Genomic DNA, 22,398 nt, shown 5'->3' with positions numbered 1-22,398 from the left:
CAGTAAAACGACAGCTGCTTCTCATACGTAAGTGTCTATTATCTTCATAGCTTTAGATTAGATTTTTCTCTTGGATCATTTTTTTAGTTGTCGAACTCTTAATTTAATGGAGCCTTGATTCTCTGTATGTGAATTTAAAATGTTGCCTCAAAAGTGAAAACGTAAATGCTGATCCAAAAAGTGTCATTTCCTGCTAATATACAGGTATCATGCAATAAATGTTGATTTTTTTTTTTAAACTCAGATGACTTTTTCAGAGTAACGGTTTTACTGTACTCTGGCTTCAGATTTTCAAAGGGGTCTGTTTCTCTCCATGTTTACTTTTTAAATTAAATCCTGTTGACTTGCTAATTTGAAAGCCACTGGGCCTGTGAATGTTCCCTGTGATTCAATTAGACCCTGGGCTTATGCCTTTGGAATTTGGGCTCTGCTTTCTTTGCAAGGAGCAGGGTTCAGCTTTGTGCTGGCAATAACTTTTATCCTGTTCCCAAAAAGTCTGCAGAAGTTCCAAAACTTGGATCTGCCGGCAGGTCAGCCGCAACACAAAGAGGGTCAGTTCTGGTCCTTATTATTTCCTCCCTGAAGACCTGACTTTCGCTTCTGCCTTATTTTGCTTTCAGAATGAAAGATGCAGTTTTTCTTCCAAGGCAGGAGGTCTGCAGGTGCACTGCCTCCCAGCTTCAATCTCTGTACCAATGATTGTTTTCACGTTTATCTTTTGAAAAGCTTTTAACATGTATTGCTTGGGAGATGGGCAAGATAGGATGAGAACGAAACAGAGAGGAGAGAGAGAGAGAGAGAGAGAAATTTCTCTAATCTGGTTCAAGCACCCGTATAGGTCTAGCTAAGTCAGACCAAAGCTAAAAACAAGGGATTCAATGCATGTCTCCTAGGTGAGCGACAGGGCTTTAAACCCCGAACCATCACTCCTACAAGCCAGCATCTGTGTTAGCAGGGAACTGAGGTCAGGAGTTGGAGCCAGCATTAAAACCTTCAACATATTTCATTGTGGTTACTGTGGTTCTAAAATTTCTTTCATTTCCGATTGTTTCTATTTCTTTGTTGAATTTTCCTTTCTTTTTAGTCATTAAAACCATGTCTTTAGCTTCTGAACAAATTTTCCTTTAGTTCCTTTAGCATTTATATAACAGCCATAGTAGTATCTTTCATTATTATTTATTGAATCCAATGCCTGCATTATGTTAACTTCTTTATTATTTCTGATTCTTAATCATACTTTCCCTGTATTATGGATCATGAATTTGGTTTCTGAATATTAGGCACTTCAGATAATTCTCTGGCTTTGAATTCTGGCAACTTCTCTTGAGTAGTGTTCATTCTTCTTATAATAAGCATTTTGTTATTAGCCAATCACTTGGGACTTGTTTGATCTAGTAATATGCTTTGGTAAAATACCTGTTTGATGCTTCAGGCTAGTCACTAATAATTTTACAGGACTCTTAAGCTGGAAACTCTCTTTTCCATCACTTGCCAGATCTTGGTTATATATTTTGATAGAATAAGCTAACAGTAGGTCTTATTCTAGAATGTGCTGTATATTCTTAAAGACCCAGTCCAGCTTATGTCAGTTGGGTGCCAGAAGTTTTAAAGGAGGCGTTCGCGGGCTGTCTCAATGCCACCTAGCATCGCTCCATGTGTCTTGGACACAGCCACCAGCTCATAACGCGTTCTAACATGGCTTTCTGGAATTTCCTTTCTAGAAAGATCTGTCTCTGTGATATTCCACACTAGAGAATTCATTTTCTTCTGTTGCCTTAAATGTTCACACCTACCTTCTCCTCTCAGGGAGAACACTCAGTTCTAATTGAATTCCAACCCCTACTTCCTAGGAAGTGATCCCTAGGAAAAGAAGGGATGCTGATGAAAATTACTTTGTGAGGGTCCTTCTCTGAAGTTGCGTACTGCCTGTTACTCGGTACCTAAAAATCCTTTGCTCATGCAACCCTTTTAGCTTTGTTTTCGTTTGTATTTAGCTTACTGCAGAAAGATACCTAGTAAGTCATTTAGCTCATCATAGTCAATGGTCATATTGAATTCTGAAAGAACTTTAAAAAATTCTGTTTCTTTATAGTCACTTGAACTCCTGGTTTTGTCATTCGTTTGGATGTTAGAAAATGAGTTATTTTGTCATTGCGCGCTACATATCACACACATCTATTTTTTTTTCAAAATATTATGTATTCATTTATTGGTTGTGTGGCAGAGTGAGAAAATGAGACGTGGAGGTGGGGAGAAAAAGAAATTTCTTTCTTTTCTTGGTTCACTTTCCAAGTGCTTGGAATATTCAGGCATCCAACGCTGCCCATTTGAAGCCAAGAGCCAGGAAGCCCACCTGGTCTCCCACATGGGTGCCAGGGACCCAAGCACTTGGCATATCTTCCTCTGCCCTGCCCCCCAGCCATCCCAGGTACATCAGCCAGGAGCTCCATTGGAAGTAGAACCACCAAGAGTCAAGCCAGCTCTCCCATGCGAGATCTTAGCCATGCAGTGGAGTTTAAGCCTCCTCAACAGAATATTGACCCCACACCCTCTGATTTTTTGAAATGTCTGAAATGTCCTTATTATAATTTTGCTTGGGCACTTTCCAAGCGTATTTGAGTGCATTGCAAATAAGTTCTTAATTTGCTTTATTACTAAAAAAAATCTTTTAGCTAAATTTAGACCTAAAGAAAATAACAATTTAACTGATTTATATTTTAAACAAATAATTTTGTAGCTTCCTCTTCTATAAACACAGATGCTGAGACATGAAATAGGCCAAAAGGAATGATGCTGTTTGTCTCTCATGATTCTGAAATGCTAACACAAAGCAATTCCAGTGCTTAGGAGTCTCTCCTTTGACGTGGGAACCTTTGTCTATACTGTTTAAGTGAGCTCCCCACGTGACTTTGAGGGAAGCCAAAGGGAAGGCACTCTTTGAGAAACTTTTCTTGCACTTGTTCGTGTCTGAAGGTACTCAGGAGCCCAGTGAAATGAACAGTGTTGTTTAATCAACTGGAATTCTGTGTTTTCCCTAAAAAGCATGAAAGTGTTTTAACCTTTCTGCTAAAGATGACCACAGACACCTGTTTAATCAGGTAACCGAGGGTTTTCAAATGACCCTCCGAATTGCTTAGTATCTAAAAACTTGGGGGGAGATGATTGGATCCTTGGTAGAGGCTGCCTGTCCAAGGCCATGCTGACCACGCTCTGCCTCTCCCTGAGTCCCTGGCTCCCGCTGCTTCTATGCTGAGTCAGAAGATGTCAATGGCAGTGTCCTATTCCAGGCTCACAGAGTGGCAGAGCTGCCCCAGGTGTGAAGCCCTGTTCATCGCCCCACTTTGGAGGCACTGTGATGTTATTTAGTTATTTATTCATTTTGGTAAAGGAGCGTGCGTGCTTAGAATCGTCACCTCTTAAAGTAGATTCAGGGCATAAAGAAAAAAACTAAAGTAGATTCATGTGTCTATAAAAGACGTATGGCTCGGTTTCATTCTCGCATTGTTCAGGGACTATTCAAAGGATGTTAGCAGCCTTGGGTAGCCTGACAAAAAAGGGAAACCTATACGGAATGGGTGAAGTAACAAAGATTTTGAAATATCATGAAACAAGGCAGCGTAGGGATAGCAATGACCAAGGTAAGAGGGCTGGTTGATGTGGGCGAGGGGTGTATGCATTTCACTCCAGGATCTTACCTTGCACAAAAGACTTGCATTCTAAACACTGACACGTATCAGGCGCCTGTAGGGATGAAATGTCGAGGTGAGAGTGTGGACATGCGTACACGGTCATACGGGTGAGCATGGGTTGTTGCAGCTGGAAAAACACCTGTGATGAGTGGGCCTTTGGGGAGTGAACAGTTGATGAAGAGCTCTCCATTTCTCCCTCTTTTCCTTTCTGCCTGAAAGTAAATAAATAGGCTTTAAAGAAGCGATAAGTTGATGGTATAAACACTGCTAGAAAAAAAAAAGTCTGTTGGGTTATTTTTTTCTAAAGACGCTGCAATAATGCTGACGTCATTAATATGTGTCTTTATAATCTTGTGTATAGGATTGCATTTGATGTGAGTCACGTCTAAGAGTTTCCTTGCTTATTTAGATAGCATTGTAACACATTCAAGTCCTCTGCTATTTGTACCTTCTAGATGAGGACATTTGGGGCCAGGAAAGAAGTTTTTACTCCACTGACGTCAGGAGTTTAGTAACTGAGAGCCAGAACTGCAAAGTCACCTCTACTTACTGAAGGCCTGGGATGTGCTGACGTGGCACTGAGCAACTCCACGAGTTCTTCCTTTTTATCAGAACTCTTTCATCTGAAACTGGCCACTCTTCTTGTTCAAACTAGTCTTGAGAAGGCAGTTTGTTTGTTTGGTTCAGCAGCAAACTCTACAAGCCAGCCAGAGACAGGGCTGTTATCCGTGCGATGCCTAACATTTTTTTTTTTTTTCACCAACCCTCTGGTTGTACCTTCTTTTGCGTTAGCGTGTTTCTAACATGTTTCCAGGGCCTCCAGCTCCAGGAGAGTCAGAAGTGAAGTTTTGTTCTTCCTGGCTGGGCTGAAGTTGTGGGGACCTAAAAGTTGGAGCCTTTCTTTCCTTAACTCCTGGAGACTGAGAATGAGATGGGAATGGTTTTCCAATGGAGCTTCGGCAAGGGTGTACCAAAACCAGGGGATGTAATTCTAGGCATCGGTAACATAGGTCAGGCACAAGAAATATGGTTAATACGTACATTTTGCATACACGCGAAATGGAGGTCTCAAAAAAAAAAAAGGTGTCACTGTGACCATAGCTTAGGCAGAGGATGTCAAGGCAATATTCCAATTCTAGAGGAAAACGCAAAGGGGTTTATAGTTATGTGTGCACTCATGAACCATGATTCTCACCAGCTCCCCAAGAAGAAAGATGCACTGTCTATTTATCATCTTCCAGTGAGAGGGTACGGAGATGCCTTCATGTCAGCCAAAGTTACTGAAGTTTTATGGCTGTCGTGGAATGCATCTCTCTCAATCGCAAGCATTTTAATGGGGAAACATGCACTACTCCAAAGAAAAAAAGAAATCATAAATTGTGGTCTGTGAACTCATAGTCCCAGGCCCGTTGATCTCAGCAGCCCTCTTGTCTAACTCATGGAAGGCACACAGTGATTTCCTCTTGAGTCACTGAGCCAAAATTGATAGAAGGTTCACCAGTTTTGTTTATTTGCTTGGGAATGGGGGAGGGGGGGGAATCAAGAACCCCTTCCAAGTCTTCTGTATGTAGAGAATAAGGTCCCCATAAAATAGAAATGAATGAAATCTAGGAAGAAAGCGATTCATAACCGTAGCATTTTTAGCTTTTGATTGCAAATAAGTCAAGAATTGATTTTGCGTGACCTTTATTTTAGCCCATTTTTTGGCTTTCTTGTGTACTATTTTGTGAATAGCTTCGACGGGGTGTGTTTGTTGAAACCCATTTCAGGAGAAAATGATGAATGATGCCAAATCTGGAGCAAACAGAAAGGTAGACTGAAAAGAAGAGAACTGATTTTTTTTCCCCCGTTGGAGAATACTTACTTTTCCCCCACTTATTTTTCTTTTATTAATTAATTAATTGGAGAGGCAGACATCTGTCATCTTTGATTCACTCCCCAAAGTCCTATAATAGGCGGGTTTGCACTGGGGCAGAAACTAGGAGCTGGTATTGAATCCCAACCTCACGCCTGGGTAATTCAAGCCATCCCCACTGCATCCTGTAGTGAGTCTTAGCAACAAGCAGGAGACAATTTTGCATGAATCCCAGGTTGTCTGATTGGATTACAATGTCCCATCCTGTGTCTTAAATCAATCTTCTAAACTTCTGTCTCTTTTTTTCCAGTTTTAACTGCTCAATAAAACTTCTCTGTATTTTTGATATAGAAACGTGATGTATTTTTATATGTATGCATTGCAGAACGATTAGTCAATTTGTTTATGCTTTATGACTGTCAGAGGTGACAGCTTTATCTTTGGGCTTCTAGAAATCAGGATTCCTTTCCATGCAAGTGGATACAGTGTCTTGCAAATGGTGCTGGATCAATACATACCAGCATCTTTTTTTTTCATAACTAAATATGTGCATACCGTAATCTCGTAGTTAAGCCACTAGCCCTCCCTCCCTTTGGTAAGAAAACATTTTAACATCTCATTGCTGTCTTTTTTCTAGACCGAGGCACTGTGCAAAAGGTGGTTGTCCTTCCTACGAACAATTCTGCCAACGGCGAACTCATTCTGGAAGAGCTAGAAGTCTTTAAGGTTTGAACATTCCTCTCCATTAATCTCAGAACGTGCATGATGAATGGAATTCTTTGATTTTTCCAGCTACTGAAGAGGAAAAAAATATTGGGTGAAAGCTCAAATAAGTGACCGTGATTAATGTTCGAGGGTAGGAAAACAGCAGATAAAATAAGAAATATAGAACAAATATTTCTGTGACTTGTTTTTTTTACACGTCAATGTATCTTAACATAAAAGGGTTCATTTTTGGTTTTCTTCAGCTATCATTGCAACATGAAGAATCTGGGCCATCATTATCTTTCAACAAATGAGCTCTCGGGGTGAGGGTCTTGAAGATTTCGGCATGAAAGGATTTTTATCAGTTTGCTTCCCCAGCCACTGACACCAGATGGTTTCGCAGTATAGATTCTCAGATAAGATTTCTTATATTTTCGTAGGCAGTTATTTCAAGAACTGCATGGTTCTCTCATGTTTTATTGCTTTAAATTCAAATGTCACTCTCACTCAGCACAACCAGTATCTCTTAACTACTCAACATCTCATGTTCTAAGATTGCGTTATTGGCACTGTTATTATTCTATGCTTCCTGGAATTTGGGACATAAAAATGTAACAAAAACAGAGCCTGAAAGGTCTGAACCAGGGGGTTTTGGTCCTGTGACAGGCCATGCGGTCAGGGCAGGGTGGCCGCTGTCTGTGAAGTGGCAGAGTGGACTCATGGGATCATTTCTATGACCTCCTCCCCTGTGACGCGCATCCATGGAGATGGAGTACTGGATAAGGCTTAGCCACAGGAACCTTGAACACACGGGATACCTTGACATGGTATCAGTCCTGCTGCAGACCACCGGTTCTAGTGAATTCCACCAAGAAACTGTGTTCTGCAGCAGCTGAGGCAGCACATCAGAACAGCCATGCGCACACCCAGCTCTCGGCTTTGCTCAGCCGGGTGTACTCAGAATGCCTTGGTTCCTTAATGTATCCCCATGATCACCCAAAATCTTCATTTTATAAACATAGAAGTGGTTGCAATACCTGCAGTGTTGCAAGATTTTGCTGAACATGTAAGTCAGGAGATATATAAGATGAACCCAAACAGAAACTCTAACAAACTCTGGAAAGTTTTCCGGTATGTTATTACAGCTTTGCAGGTTTTAATGCCAGCCATGACTCCGTTTTTGATCATTGCATGAAAATCATGCTCATACAGTAGTGTTACCATTCAAATATTTTTCCATGTCTTATTTTGTAAAGAATTGCCTCACTAGATTAAGCAAAATTAATTGCACATAAAATATTTTTTTTTCTCAATTCAATTTAGCAGGGACACCTAGGCTGGTTAGATATGTGTAGAGTGCCTTTTTGTGAAGTTTTCTTATAGACAACGAAAGGATTATGTTGTAGCACTTCATTTTTAATACTGCTTATCAGTCCGTGTTCATGAAGTGAGTCTGACTTAAATCCAAACAAGTGTGTTAGGGGGATGCCTTTAAGAGCTGCAAGTTGTTCCGATCATGTGTTAACTACACATGTCCTGCTGTTTGAGCTATGCTGCTGTTATCATCTTGAGGAATAAACTCTCAATGGAAAACCTGAGCCACTCAACATGTATGTGGGAGCCCAAGAAATGTCTGAGCTTTCTTACTGATGCGTGTGGCAGCAGTGAGGGATGTGGCCAAATCAAGAGACACAGTTACCAAACACAGCGACTCCTCAGCGGGGTCTTTGTGTCACATCTCCTGAGGTGAGGTAGAAATAATTGAGTGTGTAGGAGATAGTGTGACGGGGGCAGGAGGAAAGAGTGCATTTAAGTCTTAAGAAGTCCCTAGCTGAGTTGGCCTTCTACAGAGAACTGTTACCCCTGCTTGCCGTCCCCTCTTCCTGTTTCCTGAAAATAAGTCTTCCATTTGCATTTACTGGCAGTGATAACTTTTGCCTAAGTGTTTATAAATTCTACCACATGTATATGTGTAATGTGTGTGTTCATAAGGAGTGATCAAAAACTCCTTATATTTGGGAGATAAAGATATCATTTTTTAAGGGTTTTCAACTGCGTATCACTTGAGAAGACAAATGATTGGGGATGCATTTTCTCATGAGAGCTCACTGCCCCTTAACTTACAGCTGGGATCTTCATCAAGTTCCAGGAAGTCTATACCTACAGAAAGTGTAGTGTGCAAAACAATAGGATATTTAAAAAGAAGTAACACCATGAATAGAGCAACTTTCAGATGGTTGGTATTTCGGGAAATACTGTGGTTGTTTCACTCATTGAAATTTATCAGTATTTTTTACCATAGTGACATTTCGTGTAGCTAGCCTAATATATCTTTCCAGTGCCATCCTTGACAGCGCCACAGTGGCATCTTGGGCAAATGCCTGTACTGTGAAGAATTTAGACGGGGTATCCCCAAAAACAGCCTCTGCAAAGATGGTAGTAGATCAAATGCGAATTCAGTGTTCTAAGACAGTTCTTTAAAGATCTCATTTTTCTCAAATTTTACTTTTCTCCATCTTTCTGTACTGATAGATATGTTGTAATCATCTTGTTTATTTATGCATGTATCATGTTCAAAATCCATCCTTAATCCCAAAGAGAAAATACACTTTATAGCTAAGTACAGGAATACATGCTATAGGAGCATATGACACACGGGTTATTTTCTCACATAGCGATAAAATGATGATTGCTTGAGTTTAACAGATTGTCTGAAAAGGTGAATCATTTGCACAACTAATACATTGTTTTCTAATTTTTTAGAATCGTGTTCCCATAACAACCATGAAAATTTCATCCAAAAAGGTAAGTACTAATTCGCATTCCTGTTCTTTTCATAAGCTTTGCTGTTATCCAAATATGTAACTTTTAAGCATTTGCTTTACTGTGAACAAAATTATTAGTATTAAATGCGACAAGATTATTTTTGACATAAAACCCATTCATTCCTATCAGTTTATTTTTGTAGAAAAGTTCGTCAGAGCAGACCATATAGACAGCCAAGATATGCCTCATTTGTATAACCTGTATTCTCCAATATTATAGTGTGTGAAGCCAATTAAATAAAAGCAGTCTTTCTGAAGGACGAATATCAGATAATGTTTGGGCAGCTCTCACATCACGGCATACTCAGGGGCCTAGAACGCACGGTGGATCCTGTTTAAAATCGCTGCTCTAATCTGGTGTCTAAAAGGCACAATGCCTTCCTCCATGTTGATTTGTAAGGAAATGCAATTTTCCAATGTGTGAACATGCCCTTAACAAAAGAAAGAGAGGTAGACATGGAAAGCTGAAATCTACGGGTTAAACATTTGGGAACAAAGTATTTGACTGTGATAACCAAAAATCGGCAGCACCTTCTCTTCTGTGCAGTGATGTGGCCGGGAAAAGCCTGATACCAGTATGAACACATATAAGACATGCATGTCTGAGGGCCCCAAACATGTCATCTGAAAACAAAATCTCTAGAGAGTGAGGTAATAGGAACAAGAGAGAGAAGGCTTCAGGATGGGGGCTAGCATGTGCTTGTCCCCCAGCCTGCCCGTCGGTTATGAATCAGTCATTGAACATCATTGACCACAGCTCCCACATCTGCACAGTAAGGCCCTTCCTTGCAAAGAGTTGATTTCTCTAAATTGCCAACATCAAGTGCATCCTTCGCGGTCTCTATCTGTGAGCGCCTGCGACCTGTTTTTTTTGGACTGTGGAATAAAGGTTTCAATATTAATACAAATGGCTGTGTCCATGTAGCGCCGGTGACCATATCTGGTCTGTTGAGACAAAGTGGGATTCCGTAATCAGTCTTGCGTTGTTTCTATTTGACCGAATTTTACAAGGAAAAACAAATAGGGGATGATAAAACTAAAGATGTCATCTGTAAAAATGTTTGAATGGTACATCACAAACATTTTCCCAAGAAACAAAGAGCCATGTGGCATTTTGTCTAATGTCCCGGGACCGTGATCCAAATTTGGGCTCTCTTTGATGTCAGCGGGGAAGCCCTTTGTTTATGGTAGCTTAATGGGAAGAGAGAAAGAGCAGAATTCCAAATGGATCCATTTGACTGAAAGAATTACTTCTCATTAAACACCAAGTCTCCATCCACATGACCCAGAAACCATAGGGGCACAAGTGTCATGTTGCTTTGGTCCCTATGCTCCGTCTGTCTTCAAAATATTATGGTAAATGTGCTTTAAAATGTTTTGTTGAAACAACTGGTACAGGTGGTTGTTTCATTTTTTGGAGATCATTTGCACAATGGCCTGTTGCATTGTTTCTTCAGGAGGAAGGGGGCTGCTGTTAGTGAAGGACCTGCTATACATTTAGTCCATTTCTTAATACTTAAGGACTTTGTTGCTCATTTGTGACCATTTTTTAATTTATCCTTGTATCCATATAAAATAGCTGGATACATTAAAAATATATTGTCTTGAATGAAATCATGTGGGTCTTTTCCCCAGGCATAGTAGTTTTTTTAAAATATCTTGATCGAATTCATATATTCACTGTTGATTCATGAATCATACAAACAGGATTTATTTCAGGTATTCCTCGGCCAGTCGTTTTTGTCAAAACATGTGATTGTTTGCCCCTAACTAGCGATCTAACAGTTGACTTGACGTAATTACATGAAGACCTAACGGAGTAAGACAGGACCTGAATGATTGCTTAGATTCGAGAATTTACAGAATTTGCTCTACCATTATTATTACTTAAACAATAAGTGAGCAACACCCACAAAGCAATTCTATGCATTTTGGTGCGTTAGCCACTCCAACTTCTTTATTTATTTATTTATTTTCACCAGCTATGTTGCTGAGAGATTGAGTGTAGGGGTCTCAGAGTTCCAGCGTGAACTGCGCCCCTACAAACTTCATCATGGACTGTCCAGGTCTCAGTGGCAAGGGGAGGAGTGGAAATGCATGTCCCTCGTAGCCACATCTACTCAAGTTCGAGCTTAGAGATCTTGCTCAAAATTGAATGATTTACTGCAAGTCCTTTGGAAAAGAAACTGTGCCAATGGAAAAACTCTTTTCCTAAGAACCGCGTTGTCTGAAGCAATTGGAAGGGGATGTTGAGAAGCTGTGACGCTACCCAGTTGAAGAAGATCTTTCTGGATGATTTGCTTTAGGCTGATGAAGGCAGCTGCCTCTTGCAGAAATGTTTCGATGTTTCAACACACATACTGATATTCTTTTGACTAACTGGAATGCAACCGAAATAAGTAGAGTATAACACACGCCAAGGCAGATGACCAAAATGTTTCTTCATGTCATCTAATACCCAGTCCAAAAAGAAAAAAGAAAAAAAAAAAACTACTCTATTTTCTTCTAACTGAAAACACCCTTTGTTTTAATCACTTTTCCAAATCTGTAAAGGCTTGTGTTGCCAGAGTTGAAAAATAAAGCTTCCTTCTGCTTTGCCAAGAGACATTATTCAATGTAAAAGAAACAAAATATCATCATTTAAATCTGTAGTGTGGTAGCCACAACCTGAAAGAACAATGAAGTCCAGTGTTCAAAATATGTTCCCACTCTACATGGAGCTCGGAAGGGGTTTTTTTTTTTTCTTTCTGTAACAGAAAAGGGGTAATGTTATAGGCACATGAATGTAGCAAAATTCTATTTATTTTGGCTTGGAAACCTTGTGTGCGTTCGCTGCTCATTTTCAGTTTGTCTCCGAATCAACCTGGGACTCCATGGGCATATGTTATAAAATATTCTTGCCGAAAAGTCTGCTTTTGAACTTCCACATCTGATACAAATCATCATGGTTTCTCTCATAGCAACAGTTATATGTGAGCTCCAATGAAGGGATTTCCCAAGTATCCCTGCATCGTTGCCACATCTACGGCACGGCCTGCGCTGACTGCTGCCTGGCCAGGGACCCATACTGTGCCTGGGATGGCAAGTCCTGCTCCAGATTCTACCCAACGGGCAAGCGGTAAGGACTCCACATTCCACTGACAAATAGGATGTGTGCTGCCAGACATACCAAATTGCTCACCATCAGGGCAATTGGTGCAGTTTTCTTAAAAAAGGAAAAAGCATTAAAATAGTAGCTATATTTAACATAGCCAGGCTTTAGAACTTGAGATTCTTACAGAGAAAGAGATGCTGAAAGATGTCGAGATAGCATTCAGATTTTTTTTTTTTTCACTCCAACTAATTTATGTGTTTGGTTGTTTTTATGGGATCCACTCTATCTTTAGATTGCATCGTCCTGGCCCACGTTGCTGACTTAGTTTACAATGAAATGTTTGTCCTGCAGATTACAGAAACAAAGATATTATCTAGAGCGAGGCCAACTGTATCCTTCAGGCTTCGGGGAGTGTTTTCTCAATGTGGGTGCATTGGTTTCCTGGATGGTCTTGACCACCAAGAGAGGTGGGGGGGTACGGCTTGATTAACAGAGAAAAGCGTGCTGTGGCAGGTGCATTTTGTCCGAGGAAAGACTCACTCAGGGAACTCAGAAGCAACCATGTCTAGGTGGCAAAGGGCCACTAGTAGAAAAAATAGCTTGAAGAACAAAATTACAGAGAATTCAGGGGGAAGCCAAGATAATCAGTGCTCTCAATCTTACTGAGATATTGGTCATGATGGGGAAACGGGCCAAAACTATAAAAATTAGCATCAACAGAGGAACAAATAGAACCAGCCACGAGTGCTAATAATGTTCCAAGTAGAGCCCTGCTGGCTGATGGATTGTAGCTTTTACTCTCTGTAACACATATGTTCGGTTAAGTCCTGTGACAGGTGATTAAAATCACCCTTGCTTTAGCCCAAGTATTCTTTTCTCTTTAATCCTTTGTTTTTATGTCAAAGACCTATCATGGAACGAAGATTTCCAAGCACTGTTCTAGAAAGTCAACATATACCATGGAAAACAAAGGCAAAGAATGTTCTGCCTTCTGGAATAATAATTTCTAATGGGTGGTAAATCAAGAAGGAAAATATCCAGTCCTCATACCTCCAAGTAATGATAAGGTTTATGAATTTAAAATCAACAGAGAAGGCGTGGGAAGCACATGGGAACCAGGGCTTGTGATGCTATGTGGGTGGTAAGGAAGCCTTCCTGAAGGCGTACTATCTGAAAGGGGATACAATTTGAATCTCAAGCTTTCTTTGAAGCTCCGGGCTAGGAAGTTTGGGTGAGGGTGGATGATAGAAGTTGTAAGACAAGCTTTTCACTGTATGTCCAGGTGAGATGCAGTTATTGTTCAGCATTGATAGGAATAGAGCCATCACAAAAGTGGTCCAGGAGCCAGCACCACAGCTCCATGGGCTGTTCCTGCCTGCTATGGTTCTAGCATTCCAGTGGGCACTGGTGAGTGTTCATGTTGTTCCACTTCTGATCTAGCTCTCTGTATATGTATGGCCTGGAAATCAGTGGAGGATGGCACAAGTCCTTGGGACCATGTACCCATTTGGGAGATCCAGAAGAGGCTCCTGGCTCCTGGCTTTGGATCAGCTCAGCTCTAAGCCAGTGCAGCCATTTGGAAAGTTAACCAGGGAATGGAATACCTTCTCTCTATCTTCCCTCTCTGTAAATGTGCCTTTCATATTAAAAAAAAGAAAAGAAAAAGAAGAAGAAATCTTTATTTAAAAAAAGTGGTTCAATCCTGATAGTACCCTCATGGTACCTATTGATGTGATAGATGTGACAGGTTAGAGAAATAAAATATATCAGAAATGATTCCAGAGAGTAGACTTTTAGCCAAGCAATTAACACGCTGATTGAGATGCCCACATCTCAAATTGGAATACCTGACTTCATGTCCTGGTGACTTGGGCTCCTAAATGTAGTTTTCTACTCATGTAAACCCTGTGAACAGTTGATTTTGGCTGAAGCAATTGGGTCCCAACTAGCAAGTAAAGCTACTGTCTCCCAGCCTCAACCTGGTCTGGACTCAATCAGTATAGGTAATTGGAGAGTGAACTAGCAGATGGAGTGTGTGTGTGTGTGTGTGTGTGTGTGTTTATCAGTATGTGTGTGGCATGTCTCTGCTCATGTCAGAGTATGAGATCAATGTTGCAAAATATGATAGATTAAGAATCAAGCTGCACCTGTGTCCACTCCATTCACGTACGCATTTTTCTAGAAACCAGAATGTTTTCCAGAGGAAAATATTTTTCCTTTAATTGCATAACATCCCTTCATAAATGAACGTCCATTTCTTGATTGCTTGCTTGTTTTAAACTGATTTTAATATACCTAGCCAGTGTTGGCCTTTGTAGAAAAAAAAATATCTTGGATAAGTTTCATAGGAGGAATTTATCCTTTTAGGCATTATTTTAGAAAATTTTGGTTGAGTGTCTCTATACTAAAATCGCACATTCTTAATGATAGAGTCTAACATTTGCCTAGGAATACGGTAAAACAGCAGGTTTCAAGTGGTTCCATCACACGTGGTAGCTGGGAGGGATAGACTTTATTCAGGTTGAAGGCTGGATTCATTATCAGCTCTCTCGTGGATACACTGAATCATTGGGCAATGTCCCATTCCTCCATCAGCCAATCAGAGCATCTCTTTTCATTTTGATGACAACGGAGGCCATCGGCAAGTCAGAAGTTTAAATTGGCAGCGATGATACTGAGTCTTGTTAATGTACTTGTGTGCTTGCAGGAGGAGTCGGAGACAGGACGTGAGACATGGCAACCCACTGACCCAGTGCAGAGGGTTTAATCTCAAAGGTATGAGAAGCCAACTCGATCAGCCCTGGCCAATGGCACCGGGCTCCCTGTCATGTTTCAGTAAAGAGAAATACGTTTAGAGTAAAGCCTCTCAGTTTTAAGCAATTCACCGTAGAAATTTCTAGTATTCAAAGATAGCAATTACAAGTATTATTGGTTGAGATTTGTGACAGTCAAATTCCCAGAAACACACACACTTCCAGCAATTGGTGGGTTTTTTTTTTTCTCCTATATATTTTAATTACAGGTTTTCACAGTCATTGCCTTTTTCAGCAAAAAAATCAATTGCTCTCACAATTTGTTGCAGGACACATCCAACAATGTTTTTGATCATGGTAAAGACAGGTAGCGTCGCATTTAGGATTTGTAGCCATGTTGTAGTGTGTGGTTTTGCATCCCCAAATACATTCACTCAGCCAGTCCCCAGGCATTGTTCGTTTTGCCAAACTATATCCCTGCGTCCATTGCATTCTAAGTATTCCTTCTCAGCAGCCCCTACTGGTGCCATTCTAGTGTGTTATGAATTTCATATGAGTGCAGTTCCTAGAAGGTTTTTCTGACAGTCAACTTGTACAACACTTGGCCTGCCGTGATTGCCCTGTTCTCACATAGCATCAAAGTTGCCAGGTTCTGTTCATTTCCTTTCGAGTTTGTGTGTGTCCGTATGATCCCCCCAGCCAAGCCTGAGGAATCCTCTGTGGGGCTTGTCCCACAGGCTGCAGTGTGCCGAGCCACTCGTCTATTGCTGGCCACTTGAGTTGCTTCTCTCTTTGAATTGCACTGAATGTGCCAACGTGGTGCACAGATGGGCTGCAGTGCCTGCTTGCTGCTGACAGCCCTGCCTTGTGGCTTACAGTTCATCTGATCCTTTCTTGGCGTCCAAGAAGTACAGACACCATAGCATTACACACACCCCCCCTTCCCTTCCTCCCACCAACGGGGAAGCATCCCCAGGGGGTCCTTTGTCCTGATGCCCCCAAGTGCTTAGAGCTGTGCTGCTTTGGAAAATCAGCCTGAGGCCTCCTCTTAATGATGCTTTGAAGCCTTGGATTCTCCTTTAGTAAAGGAAGTTGTTCTCGTTACTAAGTGCCCCTAACCACAGGGAACAAACGAAGGCAGATTGGAATTAATTGTTCCTGACGTCTAATTGCTGAAATCAAATTAATTGTTCCTGAAGTCTCATTGCCGAAATAAATCACAATTTCTGTGTGATTTAATACGCAGGCATGTTCTGAGACTGTGTCAAACCCCATGAACAGTAGTGATCATCTTAGTGCCATATGGAGGCTGAATTTGTGTCCGGATGCGAGTGTCTTTTTACGGTGATGTACTGAATGCTCATGGATCTAGATGAGAATGCATTTTTATCCCTGCTCTGCGAGTGAGAATTGATCTCAAAGTGATGATGTTAAATTCTCGGCCTCATTCAATGATTTCATTCAGGAGCCTATATGAATTCATTGTAACCCCTGCTTGGGAGTGGAGCTAGCGCACAAGAGAGATGCGTGGCTTGGCTGTGGCTGCATGGCCAGCCGAGCTAAAGCTGCGATGCCATCCCTCATCCCACAGGCTGTCCTCCTCCATGCCTCACGGAGGGGTGGGCTTGAGGTGTGGGGGAGTGGGGACAAAGCTACCTTTGCTATCCATGAGTCCCTACCAGCCCCGTTAAAATGTTCTTTCCTCCTCTCTCTGTAACTCCGACTTCCCAAATAAATAAATAAAACATTTTAACGGGGGACACACGCTGGCCATGTGGCGTAGCACACAAAGCCGCCACCTGCTACAACAGCATCCTCTGTGGGCGCCAGTTCGTGTCCTGGATGCTCTGTTTATTCTCCAGCTTCCTGCTAATGGCCTGGGAAAGGCAAAGAAAGATGACTGAAATGTTTGGCTATCCGCTACCCACATGGGAGGCTCAGATGAAGGTCCTGGCCCTTTGGCATGGCCAAAGTGCTACCGTTGTGGCTAGCTGGGGGGGCGGTGAACCCACGGACGAAGGTTTTTCTATCTCTTGTCATCTCTTCTCGCCCTCTGTGTAACTGTGACTTGCAAAAAAAAACTGGAATACATGCAGCTGTTTAAATACTCTCACCTCTGTTTACTCAGCTAAGAAACCCTCACTTGCAAATGCGTCATAGCAATCAGGCCAAAATGATAATACAGTTCTTGGTGTAGATTCTTGCCAATCAACATGCTTCCCCTCACCAATAGTGTAGCCTTGGTTAGATTAACCAGGCACACTGAAAAGTAAAAACGTGTTACACTAGGCATCTTTTACTTCTAAATACCTGCTGTGCCATAATACGAGATAAAATAGCAGAATGTCAAACTTGTAACTGTTATTCAACTACTGTGATAATATGAGGGAGTGGAGAGCGAGGAAGGGTACGAAGAGTGAGGAATACTTGTGCCCATAAAAAATGTGGCATAAAACAATAATAACAAAAAAAATCATTTGCTCCACCCCTTTTATGCTTTTATTAGTTTTGAGATTGCTTGATTGATTGATTTTAGAAAAGTTATAAAGAGGGTGACAGAAAGAGAAATCTTCCATCCCCTGTCTCACTCTGCATTGGGTCATAACCACCAGGGCTTGTTTCGACAGGAATCATAAGCCCGAAGCTTCTTCCACGTCTCCCATGTGGGCAGCAGGGGCCCAAACACTTGGACCACTTCTTATGCTTCGGCCACTCCAGTTGCAGAGAGTTGAATTAGAAGTGGATTAGCCAGGATTCGAACTGGCGCCCTTGTAAGATGCTGGCATCAAAAGTGGAAGTGTTACCTGCAGAACCACAATGACAGCCCCCGTCCCTTTATGATAAAAACACCAAGGGAAAAATGGAGACGAATGGCCTTGTTCCGTGGTCACACTGCCTTGTGCTGGCTGCGTGATTTGATCACCATGTCACAGAAAAATCATGTCACGGGACAGCACATGCTCTAACTTCTACGCTCTCTCTTGTTCTATCTTTGCTCTTCAGAATATAGAAACGCAGCTGAAATTGTTCAGTACGGAGTGAAAAATAATACCACGTTCCTCGAGTGTGCCCCCAAGTCTCCCCAGGCATCCATCAAGTGGTTGTTACAGAAAGACAAGGACAGGAGGAAAGAGGTGAGTGACTTGCCCAACACCATCAAGGAACCCTCCTCCGGAAGGAGCCTTCAGTCACTGGCCCCTTGGCCAAGTTCAGGTCAATGGAAAAGTCATGGCCTATGAGCATCCCCTCTTCTGTCTTTGCGGTGACAAGGGCCACCCCCTTCAAAACCCTTTATTCTTGGAATGAATGGATTAATTGGAAATCGTCGCTTGTCTTTTTACCTCTGTGTTTGAATCAGGAATCATGACCCCAAGACTTTGGTCTTAACACAAGGAAGTGTTTGTGAAAGAAATAAGGTAAATCTGGAAGCCACATTCTCCAACAACAGCAGCTTAGGGTGACTCACAAGATAAAAGAGGTCCTTAACAAGATTCTAGTTTCCCACAGCAAAGAAATGACTCTGAAGCCTACCTCGTATAACACGCAACATTCTTCTGCTGTTAGGTCATCTGTTTTCCTGGTTTTGCTTTTTTTCCCTAACATGCACACACTTGACATAGGTGAGACGTGAATGGCTTATGGGAGCATCACGTGTATTGATTTGCTGTGGAAGAAACCAAGCCTAGATTTTCCAATCACAAGGCACTCACTGTCCTGTTCTACTGAGGGTAAAAGCTGTTAAAAAACGGGTGGAGATGACAGAATATAATCAAAGCATTGCCATTTTGTCTGATATGTATATCCTTAGAGATGCCTGAACTAGCCTCTTCCCCCAGCTATCTGAATTCTGTGTCCTCTTGTGGCAATTTTGTTGCTAAGTGTTGAATTGGCCAAGGCTAAGTAGAATGGCCACAGGGTACAAGGCCATCACCAATCACAGCTCTTGAAATAAACATTGGTTCCTCACCAGGGATTCTTTGCAACACTGGGGGCTGCCTGAGAGCTCTTGAGTGGGCTGTGTATCCTGTGTTCAGGAATGTTAAGCTGCAAATGGGTCTCCTTGCCCATCAAAGGAGGTTTCATTATCTGGAGAAAAAAGGATTTCATTCGGAGTCCAATTTTTTTTTCCCCACAATTCTATGAAACTTTATGAACCTTTGAAAGAAACTTCATGACAATGATCAGAGATTGCCTTTTGACTGTTTTAAAAAAAAGTTATTAAAAAAGTCCTGAAGTTTCTGCAGTTTAATTGATTACTTTAAGATAAAGCAGAAGTCATCGTGTGTGCTGGTGAGGGCCAGGGCTAGGCCATGAATGTGTGGACAATAAGAATTCTTCCAGAAAAAGCGCTCAGTGCTTGCCTGCAAATTGTATAACTGGTTCTGAACTCCAAAAATACCTAATACAGATAAAATACTTCCTGTCAATCAAATAGTTAATATGAAACAATGTACAACTGAATAATTCCCATTGCTTAAATAATTGTAGATGGGTTTTGATACATGCCATAGGAATTAATCATATGATTTTGCATGTGATATGCTATACATGTAGCATTTCATGATGTTTGCAGCACTGCGTCTCAACATTGAAGAGTGTGGCGACTGAGCTGGCACAAAGTGGATGTTTCTTACAATCTCAAAAACAAGAACAAACTAACTGAAGGTTTGATACCATTAATTCCAGCACAGTCACGGACAGCTGTTCAGTTTTAAATTTAATCAGAAATAAACAAATGGCAAAGCTAAAAAAAAAAAAAACAACAAATTGAATCAGAACACGTTTCTGCTTATTCTTAATTTGGTTAGAAAAGCTATTTGTGTTTCACAAAATTTGTCCCGATTCTTACTATTTCAGACAAATACACGTGTTATGCATGTCACGGGTGCGCAAAAAGTGAGCATTTTCTAAAAAAGACTAAGTGACAAAAACTTGGGACCAAAATACTCCTAGTAGTTCATATTTAATGGCATTAAGTAAAATCTGAGAGCCTGTTTCTGCATTAGCATTTATGCCCACTTTCCAGACTAAAAGATTTCTATTATTCTATGTTCCTCCAAATGTGCTTTATAAATCCTCTTTCTCCCTGTATCTCTCTCTCTCTCTCTCTCTCTCTCTCTCACACACACACACACACACACACAGGACACTTGGGGCCAATTTCCTTGTAACAACTGCATAGTATTCTCCGCTGTGACTACATCTTGGGTTAGGATGCTTCTTAGCTTTCCTCTAGTCAGAAACACAAGGCGGGGGCCCGTGGAGGTGGGGTAAACTGCCATCTGTGACGTCACCCTCACAGGAGAGGTAGTTGAGCTCCGGCTCTTTCGTTTCCAATCCAGCACCCTCCTGCTGATGGGTTTAGGAAAACAGCGCAAGGTGGCCCAGGTGCTTGCAAGTCCCCTGTCACCCAGTCTTCAGTGCAGTAGAACCCTGGTCATTCGGGCCACTTGGATGAGAGAACTCTCTCTCTCTCTCTCTGTGTCTCCCTCTATCTGTACATATGCCTTTCAATGCACACAATGTAAACAAACATGGTGGATTTTTAAGACTGCCTTCTAAGTAAATTCCTAGAAATGAAATGGCTGCACCAGAGCGTGTACAAGCTTTAATTAAATTGGACTCAGATAACGTTCTTTGATGTTGCATAGACAGGACAAAGCTTTCATTTTTCTTTCAATTTCTGCATGACCCTCCTTAATCATTACATTGTTGTTGAGGTACATGTAAATGTACAAAGAGTAACATCGAAACTTGTGTCTTGATTTCCCCCAATGATTCTCTCTTTTCTAATTCTGTTCTATCAATGGGCTTTCGATACTATAGTTGCATTTTTATGCTTTTCTGTAGTTGATTTTTTTTCCATATACATTAAATGCAGCCTTTGAGGAAGTTAAGCATTTAGTTTAGCGGTTAAGACCCCAGTAAAGAAGCCAGCATCCCACACTGCACGACCCAGGTTCAAGTCCTGGTCCCACCTCCTCAGTCCAGCTTCCCGTAGCCACAACCCCTAAGAGGAAGCTGAGGTTTCCAACTAATTAATTCACTTAAAAAAAAAAAACCAACACACAATGGGGTCAACGGTCTTTACCCGCTGAGCAGGAAGCTGTTTGGTACTCAGTGCTTTTCCTACCCAAACTTGTGAAGACCCAAACTATTCTGTATATGTTGGTTATATCATTTTAGAAAATACAGTTTTGGAAATGTAATAGGTTTCCTTCTCAACCCAGCGCGGTGGCTGAAATGGCTAATCATCCACCTGCAAGCGCCAGAACCACATACAGACAGAGTTCGTGTCCTGGCTCCTCCACTTCCTATAGCTTTCTGCTTGTGTCCTGGGAAAACAGCAAAGGATGGCCTAAAGCTTTGGGACCCTGCCTCCACGTATAAAACCTGGCAGAGGTTCCTGGCTCCTGGCTTCAGATCAGCTTAGCTCAGGCTATTGTGGCCATTTGGGGACGAAAGATCTTTCTCCATCTCTCTTTCTCTCTATCAATCTGCCTTTCCGATTCAACAACAACAACAACAACAAAATCCATCTTTAAAAACTACGTTTCTTTGTTAGGTTAAGCTGAACGAACGCATCATTGCCACATCCCAAGGACTCCTGATCCGTTCAGTTCAAGATTCTGACCAAGGGCTGTATCACTGCATTGCCACCGAAAACAGCTTCAAGCAGACCATAGCCAAGATCAACTTCAAGGTGTTAGATTCCGAAACGGTGGCTGTCGTAACAGAAAAATGGTCCCCGTGGACCTGGGCCAGCTCCATGAGGGCCCTCCCCTTCCACCCCAAGGACATCATGGGGGCATTCAGCCACTCCGAAATGCAGATGATCAACCAATACTGCAAAGACACTCGGTCTCAACACCACCACCATGGCGAGGAGACACAGAGGATGAGGGGGGACTACGGCAAGCTTAAGGCGCTCATCAGCAGCCGGAAAAGCAGGAACAGGAGGAATCAGTTGCCTGAGTCATAATCGACTCTCCCAATGTGGGTTAAGCCTCTGACAACAAATGCTCAGTCTGCAACGGGCACGTTTTGAACCAACAATCACTTGTGCTTTGCCGTTTGAGAAATCACTGAACTAAGGTCATTATTTACTCCTCCAGTGAAGGTTTTCCGCGAACTGAAATGAGCATGCGTTTTCTTGTCTGCTATTGACTAGCACTAGACTTGTCATGGTCTTCATGGTGCATAGAAGTATTTAACTGAACCCAAATTTTATTTATATCCTTTATTCACCTTCAAAATCCATCTGGCGGCTACAAAAGCAAGAGTGGCTGTATCCCTCAGTTGAGACAGGGTCCTCACCCTGGGCTGTTCCTATCCTGCTCTGTGAGTCCAGAGGTCTGATTGGTAGTACTTTTCTGCAGGAAAGCAAATTCCACATTTGCAGTTTTCACGTAGAAACAGTCATGTACAAATGCAAGAAACAGAATAGCCGACAGAAGAAATGTAGACAGTGTACTTG

At 41.7% G+C, this 22,398-nt stretch overlaps 1 protein-coding gene across 1 annotated transcript in view; it reads left to right on the top strand.

The window, feature by feature from the left end:
• Positions 1-21,949, top strand: part of SEMA3C (semaphorin 3C) — a 141,783-nt gene extending 119,834 nt beyond the window's left edge. Inside the window, exons 12-17 of the mRNA XM_058657423.1 lie at positions 6,182-6,270; positions 9,013-9,054; positions 12,035-12,192; positions 14,876-14,943; positions 17,925-18,055; positions 21,487-21,949. Coding sequence (XP_058513406.1) covers positions 6,182-6,270; positions 9,013-9,054; positions 12,035-12,192; positions 14,876-14,943; positions 17,925-18,055; positions 21,487-21,903 — 905 coding nt within the window. The 3' untranslated portion in view covers positions 21,904-21,949. The remainder of the gene's footprint in view (positions 1-6,181; positions 6,271-9,012; positions 9,055-12,034; positions 12,193-14,875; positions 14,944-17,924; positions 18,056-21,486) is intronic.
• Positions 21,950-22,398: the final 449 nt, after the last annotated feature.

This window comes from Ochotona princeps, chromosome 32 (assembly GCF_030435755.1).
Source record: "Ochotona princeps isolate mOchPri1 chromosome 32, mOchPri1.hap1, whole genome shotgun sequence".
NCBI lineage: Eukaryota > Metazoa > Chordata > Mammalia > Lagomorpha > Ochotonidae > Ochotona > Ochotona princeps.
This window is presented reverse-complemented; position numbering and strand designations above follow the sequence as displayed.